This window comes from Pseudophryne corroboree, chromosome 2 (genome assembly GCF_028390025.1).
Source record: "Pseudophryne corroboree isolate aPseCor3 chromosome 2, aPseCor3.hap2, whole genome shotgun sequence".
Classification (NCBI taxonomy): domain Eukaryota; kingdom Metazoa; phylum Chordata; class Amphibia; order Anura; family Myobatrachidae; genus Pseudophryne; species Pseudophryne corroboree.
In genome coordinates, this window is record NC_086445.1 from 100,093,691 (window position 1) to 100,115,495 (window position 21,805).

Sequence of the window (21,805 nt, forward strand, 5' to 3'; positions counted from 1 at the left end):
GATTGTGAGTGTTGGGAAACATGTGAAAGGCTATCATTACATTATTGCAAACCTGGTGAGTATTTGTGTTCATTAATTTATGCTGAGAGTCTATTTATTTTCATTTCCCTGCTCGCCACGATGGGGCAAAATCACTGGGAAGTAAAAGCGCCACTTTCATTTGGTTTTCCCCCAACACGCATCTCATTAAACTCTAATCAAAAGAGCATTTATCATCTTCATTAAACATTCAAATCGCATGCACCAAATCTGTGCTGAGGCCCTACTTATTGTCAGAAAATGAAACACCTGCAAAAAGTGGTGCCATGATTTTTTTTTTAATGATTATTATTTTATCGGAGTGTAGATTTCAAACAAGCTGTTCGTCCTCCAAATGCTGCATTGGAAATAAAAATGCAGGGCTTGCTATGTTTTGAGTTGGAGGGAGCAGAATACATTAGGTGAACTTTGCATTGTTAGCCGTGTGGGAATTCGTTGGCCTTAGACTAATGGAAGCAGATTCCTGTCATGTGACCAACATTTTGTGAATATCTTTATTCAGCTGATAAATCAAACAGAAAGAATGGCTAAGCCCTATCTCACTGGCCAAGTTATAATGGGTGCAGTGCACACGGGCACTCAGGTTTCAGGGGGGGCACTCATTACTTTCAGTACTTACCCTTCGGAGTGCCGCGGCTCAGTAGCAGCACTGCAGAAATAACTGGGAAATTGGCCGCCACGCCATTTTCCCATAGACCTGCGGACGTGCTCTAGACTCTGAGACAGCACTAGGATACCCTAGTGACCCTAGTGCCCAGATCTGTACAGCGCTGCCTTGTGCAGACTCCATCTTGGCCCCCTCCTCTCTAGATGCACCCCTGTCCTATCTTCTTGTTAAATGTATTAGGTAAATCATGATACACGTCATTTGACCAAGTAATTGTCAAATTTGTTTATTATGTGTAAGGTTCTATGGTTATAGTTTTAATACTATATTGTGTGTACAGTATGGAGATGTGTGGTTCGGTTTTCCTGAAATACGAACACATCCGAACTTAGGGGTTCAGATTTGAATCGAGTCCCAGTTAGGAATCATTTTGGGCAGATGTCCTCAAGTTGTGTGGCTAGACACCCTGGGGTGCCCCAGGACACTTGCAGGGGTGCCCTGGGTTGGTGGTCCAGGACCAATTAAACTTATTTATAGTCATTGTAGTAGTCAAAACCAGTGCTGGTGGCTGCCAATCATAAAATGCATGGAAAAACAGAAGCAAATCCTGCACCTCACCACACAATTGAACCTAAGAATGACATATAAACACAATTTACTTAATTTAATTGTTCTTTCTAAATGTACCAATAAGACATTTTTGGCTTAGGAGTGCTGTGAGAAAAATATTGATACTCTAGGGCGCTGTGATTCAAAAAAGTTTAGGACCCACTGACTCTGGGGTTCCGAGTGGAAACAAGTCCCGGCTTGGGTCTGTTGTCAGTTCGGAACTCTGATTTAAAAACCGAAGTCAGATTTTGGATTTGAATCGAGACTGATCCCATATTACATGATTTTTACTGATTTTTATAAAATAAATTTGATCAATGTTTATTATTATCGATGTTAAAGGGATCCAAAACTGAACCAAAAACTGAATCCAAACCAAAACACTTGAGGGTAGTTTTGCCAACACCAAAAACGATGATGAATTAGAACCAAAACCAAAACTCAGGGTTCTGCATACATCTCTAGTTCAAAATTGTATTCATGCTTACAAGCAAATTGCTCAATTGGGTGTTTTTGCGTTCTGGACAAAAGATTAGACTGTAGCGATATATAAAGCATGAAAAGAGCTGAGAACTACTGAATTACATTATAACCTAGATATAATTGATGCATATGTAGAAGCTCCTCACCTGTATGGGGAGAATTCAAGTGTTTTGCATGCTGGTGGCCAGTAGATGGCACCCAACAGAGCAAGTCAAGTGTTGCTCCGTTCGGGCGTGCACAGCCATTGCCGCTGACATTACTTTTTTGCAGTGGTGCAAGTAGAAAAAATGTCTTAGTGGTAATGTGTGCACACACTGAAGGCACACATGCCAAAAAATGGGTGTGGATACATGCCACATGGGACGTGTCCAATGAAAATGGGGAGGGTGATACACATATAACCCCAATAGTGCAGTGCCAGATACACATATGCCCCCAATAGTGCCAGATACACATATGCTCCCAATAGTGCCAGATACACATATGCCCCCAGTAGTGCCAGATACACATATGCCCCCAATAGTGCATTTAAATGATATATTATACATGTTACAGATGCGTCCTCTTCCAGCGTTGCTGTGATGCATACACAATAGCACACACATCGCGGCAACACTAAGCTCCGGTAGGCTGCATACGCTCTCAACCGTGGCTTTCCTATGCTATGTGTATGGATCACGTGTGCAAGCATACACACTCGGCAGGGAAAGTCGCGAGTTACCTGCCGCAATGCATACTCATTATGGCAATGTTGGATTAGGACACATCTGTAATTTATTGTGCACACGACTATGGTGTATTTTGTACAGTGCATTGCTGTTATTAATCTGGTACAATATCATGCATGCAACAGCTGTATTTACTATGAATTCATCAAGGGGCCCAGACTATGCACTCTCTAATGGTTAGCCAAACATCTGTGGCAGCTGGCCACACCCCCTCTAGAAACTGGCCACACCCCTAAACATGGGCTCCTACCACTGTATTCCCCTGGTTGACTCTTCATGTACCAGTCTGGCACTGCCACCCAACTCAAGAGGTGACATCCAGAATTTTTCGCATTGCAGACTGTGTAACTGCATCTTGTATAAATGGAGGCGCACTGCCTGTAGCGCATAGTCATTTACACAGGCTGCATTTACATTTTCTGCACTATGCAAAGATGTGGCTGCTGTTCCCTCTTCCCCCACCTGCGCCTGGAGGCCAACGCTTTCATGGCCTCTGGGAGTTAAGCAAATGTCATATGAGTTATGCTTGTGCCAACGTGTGGTACATAATATTCCAAATGTTCAATTTAAAAGTACAATTCAAGGGGGTAGGTACGAAATCCTTGCACTCGGGAACCCGATAGAAGCGACATCGTGGGGGACAGAATCACAACAATCCCTACTGATAACCCACCCCTCCTGCAGCCTAACCATCCCCTACTGCTGCCTAGTGTTGGGATTACGTCCGTCTGGATCCCACTGTCAGTCCCGCTGTCAGTCTTCTGACTGTTGGGATTTTGACCGCATCTCCCCTTTAAGCAGTAATATCCCCAATTGTAGCAATAATAACGCAGATGTATCAGAGCAACGGGTTCAGTTATTTTTAGAGTGATTTCATGTTTTGAAGAGACCTTGATAGCTTTATTTCCATGTCAGAGACTAGTTATATCAAAGGGAAACAATCTGTAGAAGAATTTCATTTTCTTTGCTTTGCCTGCGTTTAATATCTCAAGGGACATATTGTCCTTTTCTAAGGCATATTTTAGTGCCTGCTACATTCATTTATGTTTCTTTGCAGTATCTGTCTCCATAAGGCAAATGCTTCTACTCCCTCACCAGATACGATCTTCAATTCTCTCTCTCTGTGCTGGGCCAAGAGAGTATGTAGCACAGTTGAAAACTTAAGATCTGTACAACCTTACATCTAGGGTATCTATTCTGCCAAAGCAAGTCTACATCAGTCATCATCATCATCAACTTGAACACTCTCATACTGGGTGAAGTAGCCGATTGGATAACAAAAGAACTAGTGTACAGTAAGGAGGGTTAGAAGCCTTCACATTTTTAAAGCAGCCTCTGTCACTTGTTTTCATGTTACAGTTCACAAAGTCGTTATCTTTTCTATAATGAAGGTTTAGTGAGATTTCTGTTGGTTTTCCAAAGTCTTAGATGGTTTGTTTTTGTCCTAGGCTGCTGAGCCGCAGGAGAAGCTTTACCTTTCCCCACATTAATACAGCCAAGTACTCTGTCAATCTTCCTATGAGTGGGTCTATCACAGCAACTTAAAAGCTCCTTCATATGCTAGTATCTTCTATCCTCACTCTAACCGGCAAAAACAAATGCATTCCAACAGATGATTTGCAGCTGTAACATTTTCCAGCAATATTTATATTACTTTGCTACTCTGGAAAATCCCCATGTTCACTAACATTCCATTCTCCTTCGGCATATGGTAGCTTTGTAGATAAATCACTTATGGGTGTATTGCAGCAGTAAAAAAAAAGAAATTTAAACTGTAACAGTTACCTTATGGATAGCAAGATTCAAAAATATAATAGTATTATTACTTAGGACCTGTCATTCACCAAGTTGCTAGCCATAGTGCCCAGTATTGCAGTGGTTTGTTTTTCTTTGTTACGCCCTCCTTCCCATCTCTGCCCCCCTTCCCAGCTGCCTCTCTCTCATCTATGTCCCTCATTTTCCCCATCCACTGGATGTCTTTCTTTCGTCTTTGTTCCCCATTGTCCCACCTATCTCTCTCTCTCTACCTCTCTCTCGTATCTGTTACAGGTTGAGTATCCCTTATCCAAAATGCTTGGGACCAGAAGTATTTTGGATATGGGATTTTTCCGTATTTTGGAATAATTGCATACCATAATGAGATATCATGGCAATGGGACTTAAGTCTAAGCACAGAATGCATTTATGTTACATATACACCTTATACACACAGCCTGAAGGTAATTTTAGCCAATATTTTTTATAACTTTGTGCATTAAACAAAGTGTGTCTATATTCACACAATTCATTTATGTTTCATATACACCTTATACACACAGCCTGAAGGTCATTTAATACAATAGTTTTAATAACTTTGCGTATTAAACAAAGTTTGTGTACATTGAGCCATCAAAAAACAAAGGTTTCACAATCTCACTCTCACTCAAAAAAGTCCGTATTTCGGAATATTCCGTATTTCGGAATATTTGGATATGGGATACTCAACCTGTACTTATCCACCCTCCATATCTCTCACTCTTATCTCTGTCACTCCTCTGTCTCTCTCTCTCTTTCTTTCTTTCTTTCTTTTTTTCTCTCTCGTCATTTCTGCCCCGATCCTCTCTCTAATGTCTCTCCCAATACTCACCAACATCTTACTTCCTTTCCTTTATCCCCATTTGCCTTTGTCTCTCATCTCTGTTCCCCCCTCCTCCATATTTTTCCCCCAGCAGGGGAGTGTGGGTTGGGGGTTTGGCAGCTCCAGGCACTAGGTGGACTAAGGGCACAGTCCTGTGCATCCAAACAAGCACAGATGTGAGTGAAGCTGCAAGTAAGAGCTGTGTGTAGAGTAAGGGAGTGGTGCGGGACCTCACTCATACTCTTGCTGTGCTTGTAAGGAACAGGTATTTACTGTAATAGGAGATGAATGGATTTGGGAACTTAGCGCTGCACTCAGGGGCTAAGCTGTATGGTTTGAGCTGCAACAAGACCTGTAGGTACTACCCAGTACTCCATATATAAGGTAAATTAATAAAACTGACACTTAACAAGTAATAGTCAAATAGTATTTACTTAGTTTAAAAAAAAATAAGTTCAGTGTAGAAGCTAAAAAAAATAAAATAAGTGCAGTGTACAAGCTACAGTATATTGAAGCAGCCTGTGGATCTCAATTCATGTAGCAGCTTACTAGGTTAAAATGTGGATCAAAAAATCTTCTTAACAAAAAGACTGGGGCACAGTCACATAGGAGAGATTCCAGTATACTTCCCTTTCTGCAGTTTTTAAATGCAGTTATAATAAATACAGTTATAATAAATTCTAGCTTTAGAGAGTAGATGGCAGTAGTACTCAAAGTAAAAAAATATACTGTGTTACTTACAGTATCTATACAGTACTAGCAAAACACAGGAATATATCATAGTTTATTTCTATGTGCTCATATATCATTTAATCTAATGTCTACCCCAGGAATGTGCAGAGATTGATGATGATGATGATGATGATGATGATGATGATGGTGGTGATTATCTGTTTTATACAGAGAAAAACAGAATGTATGGTGATGTAATGGTGTACAACAGCAGTGGCAGGGAAACTTGCAGTTCAAATTCAGATGCTTTAAAATAAAGCAAGACCTGTAATTGGGTAGAGGAAAAAGCCAGCAGCATGCTTTGCTGTATAGAAATAGTTAATAGCAAAGAGAGGAATTGCATTGTCAATTTTGGGTTGCTTTTAACTAATTACAACTAATAACAGTTTTTTTGGTCGTACTGTATAAGAACTATAGTACTATTTTGAATTCAATTGGACTTTATAACAATGGCCCTCATTCCGAGTTGTTCGCTCGCTAGCTACTTTTAGCAGAAATGCAAACACAAAGCCGCTGCCCTCTGGGAGTGTATCTTAGGATAGCTGAATTGCTAACGAAAGATTAGCAATTGCTAACGAAAGCAATTTCCTTGCAGTTTCTGAGTAGCTCCAGACCTACTCCTAGATTGCGATCACCTCAGTCCGTTTAGTTCCTGGTTTGACGTCACAAACACGCCCAGCGTCCGACCAGCCACTCCTCCGTTTCTCCAGCCACTCCTACTTTTTTACCTGGCACGCCTGCGTTTTTTAGCACACTCCCTGAAAACGGCCAGTTTCCACCCAGAAACACCCACTTCCTGTCAATCAGCAGAGCGATTGAAAAGCTTAGTTCGCCTGTGAGTAAAATAGCATAGTTTTGTGTAAATTTGCTTAGCGCGTGTGCCCTGAGATGCATACGCATGCACAGAACTGCCGGATTTTAGCCTATTAGCAATTCTGCTAAAATTAGCAGTGAGCGAACAACTCGGAATGAGGGCCAATATTGCTATGTGGCTTTAATTTAGACATTTGACTTAGATATTGAGTTTTTATTAGAAATAATTGTATTAGAATGTTGTGAGCAATTATATATATATATTCTTTTTAAGTAAATTCGTTATTTTGGGTGATTTCCAGAAAGTGAACATAAAGTTCCATGCATCACACGCTTTTCATTTTTTTTCCTTTTAAACTGGTCTGTTATGAAATTGCTGTTTTCTGAAAACTTAATTGCTTAGTAGCAATGCCTTACCCCATAACTTAAGACCCACTAATATCTCTGTATTTTGGAGAGGTACTGTACAGTATGTTGTTTGAATTTGAGTAGCTGTCCAATGCATCACGGAGAATCGCCCTTTTAATGATGAATAAATATAGTTCAAATTGAACAAACAGCAATTCTTGATATATTTTGGCTCACATTGAGTATCAGAGCCTCATACTACAAAAAGATTTCTAAAATAAATAAAAAAATGAAAAACATCTGGCTATGCAAATGTTGCATGGGCTGCAAAATATGTTTTAGGAATGAAAAAAATTAACTTTGAAATTGGAGAGATAAACAGGTATATGCAATTCCGGGCGAATTGCGGCAATTTTTCGCCCGTTTTTTAATTCGACACAATTCTACCGTCGAATTCCAGCCGGCGGGTGCCGGAATTCGACATATTCAATAAAAAACAGATTCGACAGTCCCGCTGTCGAAAAACGGGCCAATTGACGGATTTTGATTCGATTTTTAAAAATGTAAAAAAACCCGGTAAAAAACCCGGAAAAAAATTGATGGGGTCCCCCCTCCTAAGCATAACTAGCCTCGGGCTCTTTGAGCCGGTCCTGGCTGCCAAAATACGGGGGGAAAAATGACAGGGGATCCCCCGTATTTTAACAACCAGCACCGGGCTCTGCGCCTGGTCCTGGTGCAAAAAATATGGGGGACAAAAAGAGTAGGGGTCCCCCGTATTTTTGGAACCAGCACCGGGCTCCACTAGCTGGACAGATAATGCCACAGCCGGGGGACACTTTTATACCGCTCCCTGCGGCCGTGGCATTAAATACCCAACTAGTCACCCCTGGCCGGGGTACCCTGGAGGAGTGGGGAACCCTTCAATCAAGGGCCCCCCCCCAGCCACCCAAGGGCCAGGGGTGAAGCCCGAGGTTGTCCCCCCCATCCAAGGGCTGTGGATGGGGGGCTGATAGCCATGTGTAAAAATGAAAGAATATTGTTTTTTTCAGAAGAACTACAAGTCCCAGCAAGCCTCCCCCGCAAGCTGGTACTTGGAGAACCACAAGTACCAGCATGCGGGGGGAAACAGGACACGCACACCGTGAAAATACTTTATTTCACACATGCCGACACATACATACTTACCTATGTTGACACGCAGACTGCTGCGTCTCCAATGTCGACGAATCCGGGGTACCTGAAAATAAACTTAATACTCACCTAAATCCAGTGTCCAGTGATATTTGTAATCCACGTACTTGGCAAAACAAAAAAACACATTTACCCGATCCACACGGACTGAAAGGGGTCCCATGTTTACACATGGGACCCCTTTCCCCGAATGCAGAGACCCCCCGTGACTGCTGTCACAGAAGGTCCCTTCAGCCAATCAGGGAGCGCCACGTCGTGGCACTGTCCTGATTGGCTGTATGCGCGTCGGAGCTGTCAGACGCGCATAGCACATACCGCTCCATTATCTTCAATGGTGGGAACTTTGCGGTCAGCGGTGAGGTCACCCGCGGTCGGCGGCTAACCGCGGGTAACCCCACCGCTGACCACAAAGTTCCCACCATTGAAACTAATAGAGGTGCTGTGCGATGCGCTGTCTGCCAGCTCAGACACGCATAGGGAATCAGGAGAGTGCCAGGACGTGGCGCTACCTGATTGCCTGAAGGGACCTTCTGTGACAGGAGTCACAGGGGGTCTCAGCATTTGGGGAAAGGGGTCCCATGTGTAAACATGGGACCCCTTTCAGTCCGTGTGGAGCGGGTAAATGCGTTTTTTTATTTTGCCAAGTACGTGGATTACAAATATCACTGGACACTGGATTTAGGTGAGTATAGTTTTATTTTCAGGTACACCCCGTGGATTCTACTTGGACAAGTGGACCGAACGTCGTGTCAACATAGGTAAGTATGTGTGTGTCGACATGTATGTAATAAAGTTGTACTTTCAAGGTGTGCGTGTCCTGTTTTTATTTGGGTATTTTTTTTGCAGTAGAACTACAGGTACCAGTGGGCCCGTTTCCCCCCCGCATGCTGGTACTTGTGGTTCTCCAAGTACCAGCTTGCGGGGGAGGCTTGCTGGGACTTGTAGTTCTGCTGCAAAAAACAATATTCTTTAATTTCACAAAAGGCTATCAGCCTCCCATCCGCAGTCCATGGATGGGGGGGACAGCCTCGGGCTTCACCCCTGGCCCTTGGGCGGCTGGAGGGGGGGACCCCTTGATTGAAGGGGTCCCCAATCCTCCAGGGTACCCCAGCCAGGGGTCACTAGTTGGGGTTTTAATGGCACGGCCGCAGGGACCGATATCAAAGTGTCCCCCGGCTGTGGCATTATCTCCCAAGCTAGTGGAGCCTGGTGCTGGTTCCAAAAATACGGGGGACCCCTACGCTTTTTGTCCCCTGTATTTTTGGCACCAGGACCGGACGCAGACCCCGGTGCTGGTTCTAAAAATACGGGGGATCCCCTGTCATTTTTCCCCCCGTATTTTTACAACCAGGACCGGCTCAAAGAGCCCGAGGCTAGTTATGCTTAGGAGGGGGGACCCCACGCATTTTTTTTTCTGATTTTTAACCCATTCCATAAAAAATATATATATATATTTTAAAAAATATATAAAAAATACTTGTTCCTCCTAAATAGACAAACCAAGTACCTAATCCCTTCTAATATAAATAGATATGCTATTACCAATACAAAAAACACAAAAAAAACATGTTTTTAATTTTTTTTATTAGATTCCGCCAGCAAAGTGAGGCGGATTGAAAATGACGAATTTACTGTCTAAAAGCACTGTTGTCGAATTTACAATCTTCAATTGAATATACTTTTGTTGAAATGCCGCATTTGTACCATTGCAGAAATGTCGAATTTGTCAAATGTCGAATTTCAAAAAGTCTAATTTGGAAAGTCCGTTTTTTTGATGAAAAGTACTGAATTGCATTGTCGATTTTTTTTTTTTGGGCGAAAAATGTCCAGTTTTTTCGACATTTTCGGGAATTCGACCGCAATTGCATATACCCCGAAATGTCTCCCAACTCATACAGTATTTACAGTGCAAGAAGTCATATGATGCCCAGTTTAATACCTCCCAACATGACCCATTCCAGGATGGACAAAATGTTCTGTTCCTGGACTTCCTCATAATTCATAATTGCCCTCAGCTGTGGTGAAACACCTTTCTGATCAATTAACTAGTTCAGTGGTACTGAGATTCCTACTGTTAGCGCACGTAAATGCTAAAATACTCATTGGTGCATCTCACACCATTGGTCGCACCATTGAAACTTGCTTCAGGCCTTTGGTAGTTGCAGTTTTCCCTTCTGACTATGGCCTTCTATGTGAGCAGATGAGCGTCTCTGTACGAAACCGCAACATGCCTGCAGCACTCCTCATTTTTTATATGGATGTGATAAATTATTTTCACCTCAATTTACAATGTGAAAATTTAGATTTTCTAAGGAATTTAGCATTGCTCCCTTGCCGGAACACAGGCTCTAACAACAGCATGTCCCAATGAAAAGCTGGAAACATAGTAATAGCTTATAATACCACTCTGCTTCCTTGTTCAGTTTCTCCACACATACTGTGTGTAGTGGTTAAACTCATAAGTATTTACCTGAAATTATATTTTCATATAACGATATGTATAAACACAATTGTACAGTATTGTATGGACATAGGTATGACCAGATTTTGTGTAACAAAATGGCTGACATGCTGTGTCCTGTATGTGACCTATCTGGAAGAAGAATAGTTTATGGGGGGTTTTTAAGTGAAAGACATGCGATAACGGTCTTGTGTCTTAAAGAATTGTTTGTGTGAGTTATCTGCCTAGTCTTGGCCAGTCCATAAAATAAATCTCAAACAAGATTATGAGACAGGGTAGAGACGTGTGCCGAGGTTCAGTGGCTCAACTCTAAAAGGAATTTTGTGTCCATCTGGACTGTCCCAACCCTCTATCTACTAGTTACTTATGATTACTGACTGATTCAATAACCTCCAGCAGCAAGAGAGTTAAAAAAGCTTTAGGTTGGGGGCCCTAGAAGTTGTGAGAGGATAAGTGTGAGCTACAGTACAGCCAACTTCATGCATTACCAGAAGGACTGTCCTGGAGACTGGTTATGTCTTGAACATTCTAACGTGAGTCCTTTTACGACAACAGTTCCTAACTTACATGATGCTAGGTCTCTGGGTTTGTTTTACTTTTATTTCCATGTTTTTGTCTATTTTCATTTAAATTATTGCAATATAATCTGTTTGTCCTTATTTGTAATATTCCATTTTTGTACCAAAACCGTGGAAACATTTTTTGGATTAAAAACACTTTAATCTAGTGTATTCTTTATGTCTCTTGTGGAACTCACAAGTCTGTGAGTTCAAAGCTCCTGTACGTACATATGTGTAAGTAAGTGTGAAATGTTAATATTTGGGCGAGAAACGTAAAGACCTTGTTAAAGTATTTCGTAGTGGCAGAGGAGATTTTGTATTTATCCTAAATGACCACAGTGCACACACATTACGACCTAACTTAGATTGCGGTATCTGAGTGCAGGCTGGTATAGTGACACTGCGCATACAGTACATGGCTGTTAGCCAGCGCATGCGTCAACAAGGGCCGATAGAGAGAGATTACAAAAAGCTTCCCGGTTCAATTTCCAGAACATTTGGCATTCTGGAACTTGGTAAATCCAACAGCATAGGAGCCTCCACAGAAAACTATGGAAGCTGCTTTACTGTTGGAAATGGAGGAACCGCAGCAAATATCCAACATATCTGCTACTGTCCCTCCATGTGAAATCCTGGGGATGCCAAATATTTGCATGTACATACCTTAAAATAGGTGTTTTAGAGGATATCCAGCAAAATTTCTTTAATACTGTAAATCTGCCCCTAAATGTTAAGAAATAAAATCACACAAGAGAAAAGGGTTAATAGACCCATAGATTTTTTTTCTGGCATATTGTGTTTAGTTTATACTGTTACATTGTATTTATGAGAGTGGCTTTGGTTTGAGAAGTTTCCAGCGGACATTAAAGAGCATTTTTGTATTCAGGGATTGCAGCTTGAGTTAGATCACCCCACTCGCACACCCTGCAAATGAAAATTGGAGAATGAAAATACAGTATCGGCAGAGTCTAGGGGAAAATGGCCGTGTATAACAGCCCCCAGGGCTTTGCCTGAGGGGAGGGGCAGATCTGTAAAATTGTTTATGTAGGTGGTAGTGATGCTATAAAACATGGTAATTTTGCATAGGCCTTTTATATAAATGCAAGTCATGACATATTACCTCCCATCTGCTGTGTGTTTCTATAGCACTTGAACTTTCTGAGACATAAATTGAACCTCACAGTTGTCTAGTAGCTGACTTTTGCTACAACACATTCTGTTATAGGCATTAGAAGAATAAGAGGGTCAAATTGCTAAATTGAACTTTGAATATTTGTTTTTTAGGGAGTGAAGGACCTTTCGCTTGACAGGTTTATGCACGGTGGGGCCAATGTTACAGGATTCCAGCTGGTGGATTTCAATACTCCGATAGTAACTGAATTAATGCAGCGGTGGAAGACACTGGACCAGAGGGAATACCCAGGATCAGAAACCCCCCCAAAGGTGACTAATGACTTTTAACCTCATACAAAGAAATTGGGAGTGTTCACTGTAGATATTTTTTTCTAGTAAGTAGCACCTCCCTCTGGGACTAAATGTCTGATATGCATCCCCGTTAATTTTATCGCGTATGCACAATGATTAGGGACTAAACAGTGGGCCGCAGCCAAAGTGTTGGACTGCAACCAAGGCAGCCCCCCAAAGTAAAAAAGGTAGGAATCATTTCACACTGGTGAGAGACTAGGACTATATTTATGAAACGTCTCAGTGGGTTCCACGTGAAAATTTAAAGCGGCACTCACAGTAAGTGTAAAGCACATCGGGCTTATAAAAGCTGCCACTATGTGAATTTAGCCCTAGGTCAGTTTTGTATAAAATACAATCAAACATATTTAAAATCATTTTATAGTACAGATCACAAAAATAATGAACTTGTCCTGATTTTTTTGTAGACCGTTTTATTTTTTCATCTTTAAATTGTGTGTGTTAGGAAATCCCAGTGGTTCTCATAACATACCTTCAAGAGGTCATGGATTTAACTTGACTCTGACATTGATTAAATGAAACACACCGCAGGTGCTTCATGACCAGGAATACATTTAGTCAGAAGCAAACTCCATGTTTCAGTATTATCAGACTCTTCATTGTTGACCTGTTGTACTTCAGCTACTCCGATACCATGTTGACCTCATTGCAGAGTGAATAACTGGATGTATTTTATTGTCTAATAAGGAGAATTGGTGAGATGACAGCATACCTACAACCACACCTGGGTTCACTAGAGAAAAATCTTATTTACTATTTAATGATAAAATGGATGTTACTCTAGTGAGCCTTGGTGTGGTTGTATGCTGCAATAAATGTTACCAATTTCTCCTTGTTAGACAATAGAAGAACAAAATGCTATATCCACATTTTGTCTATCGACATGAACAATGCCAACATACTGAATATGCATTCCAGACAATCTGAATGTCAACATTCATAACATGTGTATATTGTGTATTTTAGCACTTTATCTCTTTAACTAGCTGTTCTACCCGTTCTTCGCATGGGAGTTTCTTATTTTCATGGTTGTAAATATAAATAAGTATTCAAAATTTGGTAAATCTGTAGAGATGTAAATTTGAGATATCTTAATGTAAGTAACATAGAGGGTCATTCCGACCCGATCACACACTGCAGTTTTTTGCAACTGTGCGATCGGGTATGTTCTGCGCATGCGTGTGGGCCATAGTACGCAGGCACATCGCTGCCCGGCGACGGCCGTCACCGGGCAGCGACGAATTGGATGAAGAAAGCATTCGACAGGTTGACAGGAAGAGGCTAGCCGGGGGTGTCAACTCACCGTTTTGAAGGTGTGTCCTGGCGAACGCTGGCGTGTCCAGCCGTTTCCAGGGAGGGTTCCTGACGTCAGCTCTGGACAAGATCATCGCAGTGAGTGAGTCATTTCTGAGCTGTGCAGAAACTGCACAAACTTTTGTTTGTGTAGCTCTCTGCACAAGCGAGCGCAGCCCTTCACAGCAAATTTCCCCACCCCTGTAGACGGCGACTACCTGATCGCAGCAGTGCTAAAAGTAGCCTGTTAGCATTCAGGTCGGAATGAGGGTCATAATCCATGGTTCTTGGCGTTACCCGAGGAGCATCCGTAGCAGATACGGTAAAAAGTGACAGGACCATTTTTGTAGTTTATTACACTGGAGGTGCAATCCAAATTGGATCTGATTGTCCGTTTGGACGCAACGCAAGCCACGCATCGGTAATGATGTCATTATGTAAAACCACTTTTCAGAATTACTGATGAGTCAGTCAGTCAGTGAGTGAGTAAGGGTTTTCGCACTTATATATATATAGATTATTGACATATGACATACTTGCTGAGTTTTTGGGGCCTTAAAACCTGGATGGTTGGTGTCTTGAGGGCCAAGTTTAGGAAACACCTGTTGTTGTATTGTATTGTATTTGTACAGGTGTATTTGTGCAAAAATTAGAAGTGGCTCATACACATTTCTATTTGTCTCTACCTTCCCCAGAAAAGTAATTTACAGACATTGGTGATTGTTTCTTTTTATTGGGTATTTTTCATTCATTTTGCATTGGTTAGCCCCCATTTTATCATAGCTATTAAACAATGCTTGGTTGCCAAGGGAAGCAGTTGTGTGACAATGCCGGCATCCCACACGGGTGAAATCCCAACAGTCGGCTTGACAGGGACTATTCCCAGCAAGGATCTTCATTGCGCTCGCCCCCCCAACCCCCCCCCCCCCCCACCTCATCAACCTAAAATCTGGGATCCCGGCGTTGTTTTGGTGACCGGCGGTATCCCAACCGCCAGTCACCCATACCCAACCCGTTGTCAGACTGACGTTTCCAATGAAAGGCTGTCCTGGTAAAGACCTTTCCCCAACAAAAGGTTAAACTTTCTGGATTCCAGCAGCTACAGGAGTGGAATCTGAAGATCCCTTTCCATCAATATTGTAGGTCATGGCCCACAATGGCTAATGCCCTTTGACGATGACATTAACTAATGCCAAGCTCCAAATCTCTAGGCGTTTTAGGAGTTTGGTAAATTTGGCCAGACAGCATTCCCCATTGAAAAAAATTGGGGACTTTGGCCTGCATTCTTGTACTTATGATTTGTTATATACAGTAGCTTCTTAAATCTTTAGGGAAATTAGATTAATAAATAGGTCATTGCAGTCCTCAATGCAACAGAGGCTAATTTTATCACCTTGTGAAAAGTAAACTCGCAAAAAAATATGGCAGGTACTGTATATGCTCAAGGTTGATTCTATTTCGGAGTGGGAGAAGGGACCTTCTGACGTATCTAGGGGAGGAGACACGTCACCAGGGGGAGGAGCTACGGGTGAACAGGGTACCCGAAAAGTACCCTCGCGGGCTCGCTTCGCTCGCCACGCTTCGGGCTCGGTGGCTCGCTTCGCTCGCCACCTGATTACTAAAGGTAATAGTTGGTAGCGTGGATAGTAGAGGAACTATCCTGCTGGCCTTGCTCCTCCCCCTTGTGTTGTGACTCCTCCCCCAGATGGAAAAGGTCCCTTAGCCCACTTGATTCTAGCATCTACCATATGCTCAAGTCAGATATATAAATAAACATGCAATAGATTAACTTGGAGAGATTTTCCAGTGTGAGGGTGGTTATATATATACAAAGCAATACTAAAATAAAACAAGCCGTTTTGCATTTCTCGCAGTATACCTCTGCACTGACTTATGATGGCGTCCTTGTGATGGCTGAAGCATTCCGGAATATGCGAAGACAAAAAATTGATCTTTCAAGAAGAGGAAACGCAGGCGATTGTCTTGCTAATCCAGCTGCTCCTTGGGGTCAGGGAATTGATATGGAGAGAACACTTAAACAGGTAATCCCTAGTTATATTTTTCCTGCTTATTTCTTATAAGACCTGTGTTAAAGAGCTTTGTAGGACCATATCCCTATGTATTAAAGAGCTGTTTTTTCTTATTTAATGCAGTTGTTACTTTGACCACATTGACTATTCATAAATTAGGCCTGTATAGTTGACAAGTTCTGAAAAAGCATTATTGGACGAATGCCGTTTGGGATGACCAGTGGAGATATAGGAATCACCTATACTGCCCTTGCCAATACATTTCACACTGTGGCTTGTAGAATATTATGCAGCATAATTCTTGCAATGTAAATACATCTGGGACATAACTGTATGAAGAAAGTAATACAGTTTCCCAAATATTAAAGGTTGAATTTCCTGACCCATAATTCCCAAATATTAGTTGCCCCTAATCGGGACAGCGTGGAGGCGACTCCACAAAGCCGTGGCACACCCACTTAAAGATTGTATAGTCAACTTGGGGTAAGCCACGTAAATAGGGAGGTATGCCTAGCCCAATTCTGGTGCAATTCTGCTCCATACAGTATGTTGATGATACAGTATGTTCAGTTTCCAAAACTAAAGAGCTACTGTATATTTAATATGCTTGGAAAGTGTACAGTTGCAAAATCTTTATACAGCAGTTTACAGAGCAGTAAACAGACCATACTTGCCGACCTAATTGCTGCTCCCTCCAGGGTCGGCACAACAGGGGTGTGTGGGTCCAGAATAGGGGCGAGCCGGGGGTGCGGAGTTGCGATCGCCCCCCGCTGTATAATGCCCAGAGTAACGGCATTGACTACGATGACACAATTCAGCGTCAGCATCCATGAGCAGGTGTGTGGGCAAGGGTGGCCGGAGACTTGCCCACTTTTCCGGATGGCCTGGAGTGCCACCCAATTTTTGTGAGCCTTCCGACTATTCCGGTAGAGTAGGCAAATATGATATAGATGTGCCCTCACTAACCACTCCCCAAATCACGCCAAATAGCCTCCTTTGGCGCACCACAAACAATTGAAGTAACCTGTGCCATGCGTCCAATCACTCAGTATTGTTTTTACTGAATTTGTTTTTGTTTTGGAATGCTAATGTGATAAAGGAGCAAAGTACATGTATCCTGCACACCAATAAGTTGATTTGCATCCTACAGCAGTGCATCAAGGAAGCTATAGTTAAAAAAAGGCAAGAGACCAGGGCCCGATAAGACTGAGCCTTGGCATGCGTCCCGCCAGTCCCCAGTGTTCTACAATCTTGTATGTGTGAGGCCGTAATGCGTAAAATATTCTGAAGCGTAAAAGTCCAATACTAGCTACAATAGCCGTGGCGTGGCATCACAGTAATTCTCGCCATATATCGTGGTATCCAGTCAGCTAGTCGACATGCAGAATGTTGACAAGTTGAGAATGTGGACATTAGATAGACAACCAATATGCCGACATACAATTAGATCGACATGGTAAAAAATGTTGGTATGTTGAGAATGTCGACATTTAACACGTTGACACCAGAATGTTGGTGGTTTGATGATTTTTGGATTAAGTTTAGGTTTAAGCTAAGGCTAAAATAAGCAAAAAACATGTCAACATTCTGGTTTCGACCTGTTAAATGTCGAAATTCTGAATGTGCCATAATTTTAGCCATGTCGACCGTAGTGTAAGTCAACATATTGGTTGTCAACCTAACATCCATGTCCAGATACTGACTGTTGACATTCAGAACCTGTCGACATCCTGGTGTTGACATTATGTTATTCTTCTGAATGTTGACTAGTCATACCACACTAATTTCTGGTATATTAGCTTTCCCTGTACATCTGATTTAATCAATTGGTTTTACCGAGACTGGACGTTTATTTTTTTATGTATGTATTTTTATTTAAGGTTCGGATACAGGGTTTAACAGGGAATGTACAATTTGACCATTATGGCCGAAGGGTGAACTACACAATGGATGTCTTGGAACTGAAAAGCACAGGCCTCAGAAAGGTATGTGTATTATTTCATTTATAATCATTATATCAACTGTAACATTGATGCCTGCAGCACCGTATGTGCATCGCTATTGATCTTATTAGGGCTTATTCACGTCAGCGTTTTGTATTGTACCGTCAGTGTGTTCTTAAACTAAAAGAGTTATTGCATGTCTTAAAAACAGGCGGCAACGTGAGTTTTTAAATAAAAAGATCATTTGATTTTGATGAAAGATTTATGACAAATAATCAAATTGTTAAAACACAACAAGGGGTAGATTTGTTATGTAGCAGGTTGCCGATCATCGATGACTTCGGCCGATAGATGTATGATGGCCATGTTTTAGCATTTGTTCTATTGCTACATGCAGGAATAATGTCTCCAGTGTCTCAGTTGCGGTGACAATTCTGAATGACCATAGACTTTCCAGATCTGCACAGATTTTGCACATGTGTATGCCAGTGGTTCACAAACGCGGTCCTCAAGGCACCCAGACATGCCAGGTTTAAAGGATATCCATGCTTAGGCACAGGCGACTCAATTACTACTTCAGCCAGTTTGATTATACCATCTGTGCACAAATGGGCATATTGCTAAAACCTGGACTGTTGGGGTTTCTTGAGAACCGCATTTTGGAAACCACTGGTGTACCTGTGAGGGCTTCGGTGGGCCTATCAATAGAAATGCCAACATGTAGCATATTTTCGCACATCCTAACTGTGAATGAGGCCCATAATGTACCTGTTATACAGCAATGGTTTTACATTATGTGCTACAACACTTCAGCCAGCCTTTGTAGCTACGATTATTAAAAAATGTTCTATTCGCATCCAGCAGCTAAGAGGTTAATATTGTAGCACGTTTAGATTTGCCCAGAATCTGCAAGGATTTATCTCCCTTTTTTAATTTACTTACAATATGCCCCTGAGCTGAGAGTTGTTGTATTCAATCCTCATCACAGAATCAATGGAGGAAGGACACGGGAGGTGATTGAGCCTTTGACTTGCAATGCGTGTGAATGTGTCACCATCAATACATTTATGTGCATTGACAGTTGGGGCTGGGCGAGCGGGGCAGCGGCGGTGACACTGCATTGACGCTGGTCCTGTGATGGCGGCTGGGCATGGCTACAGCAGGACGTGACTCCAGAGATGGCATTTAGCAATTAAGCTAAATAAGGGACAGCTCCGATTCAAGTAATAATTATACCAATTTGCTCTTGAGCTGCATTATTGTCAGCGTCATTTGTTTTGAAACAATCAAAGTACTAAATGTAACAACTTACTAATAAATACAGTTTTTAGGAGTGTTCTTTCATAATACAAATTGCTTTTAAACAGTTTAAGCCATGCTGTTCTCAGTGCCTGATCAGTTTGCTTTGTCGTTTAATGTTTTTTACTCATTGCTTTAGAAGAATTAAATTAAAAAAGTTTTCTTGTAAGGATGCATTCACGTTTTTAATGGACAACTAAAACTACAAGTTGTCAGCTTTATACATAAATCTTGCTGTTAAAATCCAGCTTTCAGTTTTACCCTGTGTGTCCCCTGCTGGGCATTACGCTTCCTGTATAAAGGTGGAAAAAGAAATGTGATCATACTAGATTAATACCCCTTTTCCACTAGCTAGCACGGGTCGCAGCTGGGAGCCTGACACGGCTGCGACCCGTGCTAGAGACCCCTTCTACACTGCGCTCACCAACCCGGCATATTGCCGAGTTGGTGACGCTGCTGGTGACGCGGCAGAGGCGGCGCTGGGAGATCACATGATCTCCCAGCGCCGCCCTTCCATACACTGTAAACGGGAGCCATTTTGCATCGACGCAGCTTCCGTTTACACTGCAAAGCTTACCGAGTTGAACTCGTGTTCAACCCGGTAAGCTACCCGGGTAGGATTCCCGGATCACTTGATCCGGGAATTTGTAGGGGGGGCCATTTCCACTAGAAAAAAAACACGGGTAAATGCGCGCATTTACCCGTGTTTTTAGAGCTAGTGGAAAAGGGGTATAAGAATGGTGAGCAATCAGGATTTTACCTGCCTTGGCCCAGGATTACATTTGTATTTTTATTCATATTTGTTTTCATAATGGACCCTACGATGCTTTAACAGTTTTCATCATGGCTAGATGAACAGTGGGGCAAATGGGACTATAATAACTGAATCACAGGTGCAGTACATGGGAGGAAGGGGTCATGGCATGTGCTTTAGGTTGATGGATGGAAGGGGGGGGTGGCAGTGGGGGAGACGGAGTTGCAGGTTCTAGTTACTGATGAGAAGATGAGATTGTAAGGTGATCAAAAATACTTTCTGTGTTGTATGGTGGACACACTCCTATGTATTATATGGCTGACTCTGATGCTCTCTGTATTATATGGCAGTCACATTTCTCTGTATTATATGGTAGTCACTGATATTCTTTATATTGTATGGCAGCTACTGATGCTCTCTATATTATATGGCAGTTACTGAAGCTTTCTGTACTGCAGTCACTGATGCTCTCTATTATATGGCACGCACTGAAGCTCTCTATTATATAGCAGTCACCAATGTTCTCTGTGCTATATTACAGTCACTGGTGCTCTCTGTATTACTGTATATAGCGGACACTGATGCTCTCTGTATTATATGGCAGTCACTGAAGCTTTCTGTACTGCAGTCACTGATGCTCTCTATTATATGGCACGCACTGAAGCTCTCTGTATTATATAGCAGTCACTAATGTTCTCTGTGCTATATTACAGTCACTGGTGCTCTCTGTATTACTGTATATAGCGGACACTGATGCTCTCTGTATTATATGGCAGTCACTGAAGCTCTCTATATTATATGGCAGTCACTGATGCTTTTTGTATTACATGGCATTCACTGATGCTGGCTATATTACATGGCAGTCACTGATGCATGACAGTCAGTGATACTTCTTATATTATATGGCGTTCACTGATGCATCCTTAATATATGGTGTCACTGATGCCCTCTGTATTATATGGTGGTCACTGTGATGTTATCTGTATTGTATAGTGCCCTCTGAATTACATGGTGGTCATATAAGCAGGGACGTGAAGTCAGGGGAGGCAGTGCCTCCCATGTTATTAATAATTAAAATAATGTAAAGAAGATACTTATGACACATATTCTGTGTCATAAGTATCTTCTTTAAAATATTCTAATAATTTTAATGCATTTAATTGGTTTGGGAGGCACTGATAGCAGTGCCTCCCGGTGACAATGGGAACGGGAACAGATCGAGGGGTGGGGCCAATTAGTGGGCTGTAAAAGCCCATTGAAAATAGTGGGGAAAGCGGCACTAGTATAAGTGCCTCGTTGACAGGGACAGCACGCCCCTGTCACCAAGGCAGATGTGATTGGACAGCGGATCCAGTGCTGGATCCGCTGGTCCAATCACCTGTACCCATACGCAGCTGCGGGACGAGATAGCATTACCTCTTCAGTTCAAATTCTTCCTGACTGAATGGGGGTGAATGGGGGCGGCTGGCTGAAAGGGGGTGCCGCGGCGGAAGGAGGTACAGGCGGCGCAATGCTTTTGAAGTCCCTGCCGGAAGACGCGCACGGACTCACTGGAGCAGCTGGGATGGCACCCTGCACCTTATACAGCAACCCGGCCGAAGCTGTCCCTGCGCTCCATGCCGGTAGCGGAGGACGTGGACCTGCTGCTGTTGCAGTGAGGCTGGGTGCCAGGAGAGCGAGCTGCAGAGGATGGTGCGGGGCTATGTCACCTAGCTGTCCAACAGAGTCCAACAGCGGGAACAGCTGTGTCGCAGGGAGAATGGAACTCTCTCCTGGCAGCAGACACTACACACCTCAATATGGTAATGATGGG

At 42.5% G+C, this 21,805-nt stretch overlaps 1 protein-coding gene across 7 annotated transcripts in view; it reads left to right on the forward strand.

Moving 5' to 3' along the window:
* Positions 1–21,805, forward strand: part of GRIA4 (glutamate ionotropic receptor AMPA type subunit 4) — a 520,238-nt gene that overhangs the window by 378,483 nt on the left and 119,950 nt on the right. For all 7 annotated transcript variants that reach the window (XM_063951550.1, XM_063951549.1, XM_063951551.1 and 4 more), the window contains exons 5-8: positions 2–55; positions 12,473–12,631; positions 15,841–16,008; positions 17,877–17,981. In XM_063951550.1, coding sequence (XP_063807620.1) covers positions 2–55; positions 12,473–12,631; positions 15,841–16,008; positions 17,877–17,981 — 486 coding nt within the window. The remainder of the gene's footprint in view (position 1; positions 56–12,472; positions 12,632–15,840; positions 16,009–17,876; positions 17,982–21,805) is intronic.